This window comes from Sander vitreus, chromosome 18 (assembly GCF_031162955.1).
Source record: "Sander vitreus isolate 19-12246 chromosome 18, sanVit1, whole genome shotgun sequence".
In the NCBI taxonomy this organism is placed as follows: domain Eukaryota; kingdom Metazoa; phylum Chordata; class Actinopteri; order Perciformes; family Percidae; genus Sander; species Sander vitreus.
In genome coordinates, this window is record NC_135872.1 from 23,851,110 (window position 1) to 23,855,404 (window position 4,295).

The following is a 4,295-nucleotide window of genomic DNA, read 5'->3' on the forward strand; positions in this document are numbered from 1 at the left end:
CAGAGACCAGAGACCCAAACGGGGCTCTGTGTCTGTCAGGTCTGAGATCTACCGTATCAGTAGAGCAATCATTTAATGCACATCAGACTATGGTGCAGGTAGATTATTTTCTGAAATATAGTGACTTTATTCTTGTAATAGCCTATTATAACTTTATTTTTCTCAAAATATCACGACTCCAAATCTCAGAGAACACAGATGGGATGAGTTATATTTTGAATGAGACAAAGTTTTGAACATGAGCAGAAATCTTGCTCAAACACCTGAAAATGAGGTGAATACAATTATTCACCTCAATTATACATTATTCATTTTAATCTATTCATATATAATGCACATTTAAGGAGGTTATGCAAAAGAGGAGGGAGGAGTAAATTATGCCTAGGCTACATGTGTGCTGACTCAGATAATTAGAAAAGCCGATCCAAAGGAGAGACCAGTTATGATTAGGCCAAATGTTGGTGCTAACATCTACAAAATGGAAGCTAAAATGAACATACACTGACTATTAACAAGCTGCGCAAGCCGATCGCTGTTTTGCATTGCTTTCAGTTTATTTAAATGGGTCCGGGCTAAGCCCCGAACCTCCTCAAGTCCTAGAAACGCCCCTGCCCGGGGCCGGTGGTCTACGAAATTTCCCGGTACATTTTTTGGTCCCACTCCGCCCCTGATTCCGAGTGGTGCTCAACGCAGGGCTCCAGACTAACTTTTATTTTACTAGGACCACTGTAGCATACCGTGGAAATCCAGAGTTCTCGCGAGAGCACAATTTGAATTTGCTCAGCGAGTCACTCTGGCATTCAGTCATGATGCTCATTAACTATGCCCTTGTAGCCGAGCTGCACCAATCACATCAGTGTATCTGATATAGGCGGGACAGAGGCAAGCTAAACAGATGACAGTTTAATCTACCAGTTAGCTCCGCTGGTATCTAAGCGTATGGAGCTCTGGATACGTCACCCCGTGTATTGTTGTGATTGGTCATAGTGTTATCCAATTGCGTGCAGTGAGATTTTCAAATGCATGCTTGGTGCCGCCCCTCGAGTTGGGCCATTAGCCCCTAACTGATAATGCTTTGGGTATAAATACACAAACTACAATGCGCTTTTTTATTTTAGTTGACAGTAGGGCTGGACTGGGACAAAAAATCAGCCCTGACATTTTTGGCCCAGGCGGCCCACACCCACCGTGATTGGTCAGACACATTCCCTGCAGACAGTCCTCTTAAAATATGCGTGCATTCTATGATATGAGTTGCCTAGTGTTCTGCGTTCATGTGATAGTTTTGGATCCAAGCCCACCCACGACCTTTTCCTTAACATAACTGCGTCAAAAGGGACGGCAATAGTCCCGACCAAGCGCGTTTACTTAAAGCGCTAAAGGAGACTTTTAGCGTCAATAAGAACGACAAAGGCACCTGACCAAGCGTCCATATTTTACGAGATGAGTGTGTGAACGTGTTGAAAGTCAGTGCAGGCTGACCTGATGTAGCTCCTGTCCCCTGGCAGCAGCCGAGACTGGGTGACTGTGAAAGAAGCACGGTCCACCAGATGTCAGATCCATGAAAAAACTACGGCAAACTGGTTTGTAATTAATATTAAATATTTAAAATTAACTGGAACTGATTAACGGGCCCAGAGTCTATTTGTACAAGTGTAGTTCTGAAGGCAAGTTAAAAGTAAGTAGTGAAAATTGCTTTAATATTGGTGTAGGACAAACCAATCGCTGATCATCCCTTCAACTGTCCATCCCACGTGATTAAATACAAATGCACACAATATGATCCCGCAATCAAACTCACACAATTAGCGCCATTGCACATGCACCATTAGGATTCAAAAATGATAACACAGTCAATAGCACACACTGTGCAAGAAATGCTTTGCCATGTAAGTTGCAAGATCTGGCTTTAGGTTAGCTGGGTATTACAGCCATCATTTTCTTCAAAATGTTCAGAATTCATTTTTTTTACTGTTTAGGAAATAACTATATTTGTATCCATATATTCATTAATTCTGTGCCAGTATAATAGCTTCATATCACAAACTAATGATGTATAATGCTGCAATAAAGGAGACAGTATATCTTATTTCAGTCTATCTCATTTCAAAAACGTTTACACACACACACACACACACACACACACACACACACACAGTTTGCACAGTCACTTTGCATCTTTGTATCTCATGCAAACCCACATCTGATTGGATGACCACATTTTCTGTTGATTTAGGTAATGAGATAGGGGTTTATACATACTGAATGAAGTCCAAAACCTCAGCACAGTGGCAGGGAATAAGAACACGTAACACTGTCCTTGCATGGATTATATTGAGGTGTTACATTTACCTGGTAAGGGACACAAACTTAATGAAAAGCTCAAATTAACTGAAAATTATCATGTCTTGTTTTCTTGAAAAGGATTGCTGTTGCTGTAATTGTACATATATGCTGACTCAATAGATGTTAATGCTTAAATATTAAATAAACATCATAGATTATTATTTCAGAAATCAAAAAAGCATGGAACCAGAAGTGACTGTCAACGGGACTTACACTGTTAATAGCATACATCCCTGCTATGAATCAGATAATACAAGTTATGTATTTACAAGCAACCCTTCCATAGTATGTGTTTCATTATATATTTTCCTTGGTATACTATCTGTCGCCACAATATGTGGAAACCTTCTTGTAATAATCTCCATCATTTACTTCAAAGAGCTCCATACTCCTACAAACTACCTTATTCTATCTCTGGGTGTGGCTGACCTGCTTGTCGGAGTTTTAGTTTTTCCTTTTAGCATGGCATTCACTGTAAGCTCATGTATGTATCATGAACATGTACTATGTAAAATACGAGACAGCTTTGATGTATCGCTGTGCACATCTTCTATTCTAAACTTGTGTTGTATTTCGATAGACAGATATTATGCTGTGTGTCAGCCTCTGACCTATAAAACTAAAATAAATGTTCACGTAACTGTGGTTATGATCCTTGTGACTTGGGGGGTTTCTGTTCTAATTGGAATTGGCATCATAATTGCAGGATTCAGCCAAGGAGCATGTGAAGGGATATGCTCAGTTGACGTTGTAATGGCAAACACTATTGGACCTGTTCTCTCATTTTACCTGCCAGCGATCATAATGCTCTGTATCTACCTGAAGATTTTCCTTGTTGCTAAGAAACAGGTAAACAGCATCCAGAAAACAACATGTCAGAGAACAAAGTCTGGAGCAACTGTCAGTAAGAATGAGAGAAAGGCTACCAAAACTCTGGCTATTGTAATGGGAGTTTTTCTTTTATGTTTGACTCCTTATTTTCTTTGTATTGTCTTTCAGCCTTTATCTTATAATCCCCCACCAGTTCTTGTGATTGAAACACTCAACTGGCTTACACTGTCAAACTCCATGCTCAATCCCTTTATTTATGCTTTCTTTTACAGCTGGTTCAGATCAGCTTTCAAAATGATCATTTCAGGAAAAATATTTCAAGGTGATTTTGCGAACTCAAAATTGTTTTGATTATTTTAAGGTTTGCTAAAATATATCATTGCTTATTAAGATGGAACAATAGATTATACTTTACTTCTGAAGTGTACATTTTTAAGCATCATAATATTGTGCACTGACAACACAAAATAAAGCTAAAGTTTCACCTCTGTGTATTGATGCATGGTATGGGATAAATTAAAGGTTCCATATGGATACATCTTCAGTAGGAACAAATATTCCTCAGACAGGGAATGTTGTGAAGTTGGAAAGGATTTGTCAACAGTATAAAAACATAGACTAATAACCTTATTCTGTAATGCTTTAAGCATGTTTCTAGGCTATGTTTTTATTATCTAACTAAGTGTATTTGGGCTTTGAGAACTTAAACTTTAATAGAAACATCAAGGCAAAGATATGTAGTCGATTTAAGATGAGTCATAACGCGGTTCGTGGGCCATGACAAAAAAACGTGAACAGACACTTAATGCTAAATAATGAAGGATTAAATTTGACCGGTTCTGGTCTGGCCCCAGTGGCCAGACTCTTTCTGACTCCAATTGGTCACCTCAAAGACTGCTCCTTTAAGTTCTGTGTTCGTTGAACCACAAAATCAATACACAGGATTCGCTCAGTTAGTCTATAACAAACTGAAGTAAATGATATTGCAAGGTATAACAACTTACGCATAAGGATCAGATTCCCTTCACGACAATTCTTTCTCGCCCTAATGCCAACATGTCCTTTCGGGATCTGATCCCGTCCTGTTTTTTCCCTACTCTCTTATTCTCTCCTGGGCC

General features: G+C 39.2%; 1 protein-coding gene across 1 annotated transcript; it reads left to right on the forward strand.

Moving 5' to 3' along the window:
- Positions 1-2,526: 2,526 nt before the first annotated feature.
- Positions 2,527-3,528, forward strand: LOC144533685 (trace amine-associated receptor 1-like). The gene has a single exon (XM_078275218.1). The coding sequence runs from the start codon at positions 2,527-2,529 to the stop codon at positions 3,526-3,528; it is 1,002 nt and encodes a 333-aa protein (XP_078131344.1).
- Positions 3,529-4,295: the final 767 nt, after the last annotated feature.

Coding starts and splice junctions, on each gene's coding strand:
- LOC144533685 (XM_078275218.1), top strand. CDS start 2,527: ATGGAACCAGAAGTGACTGTCAACGGGACTTACACTGTTAATAGCATA.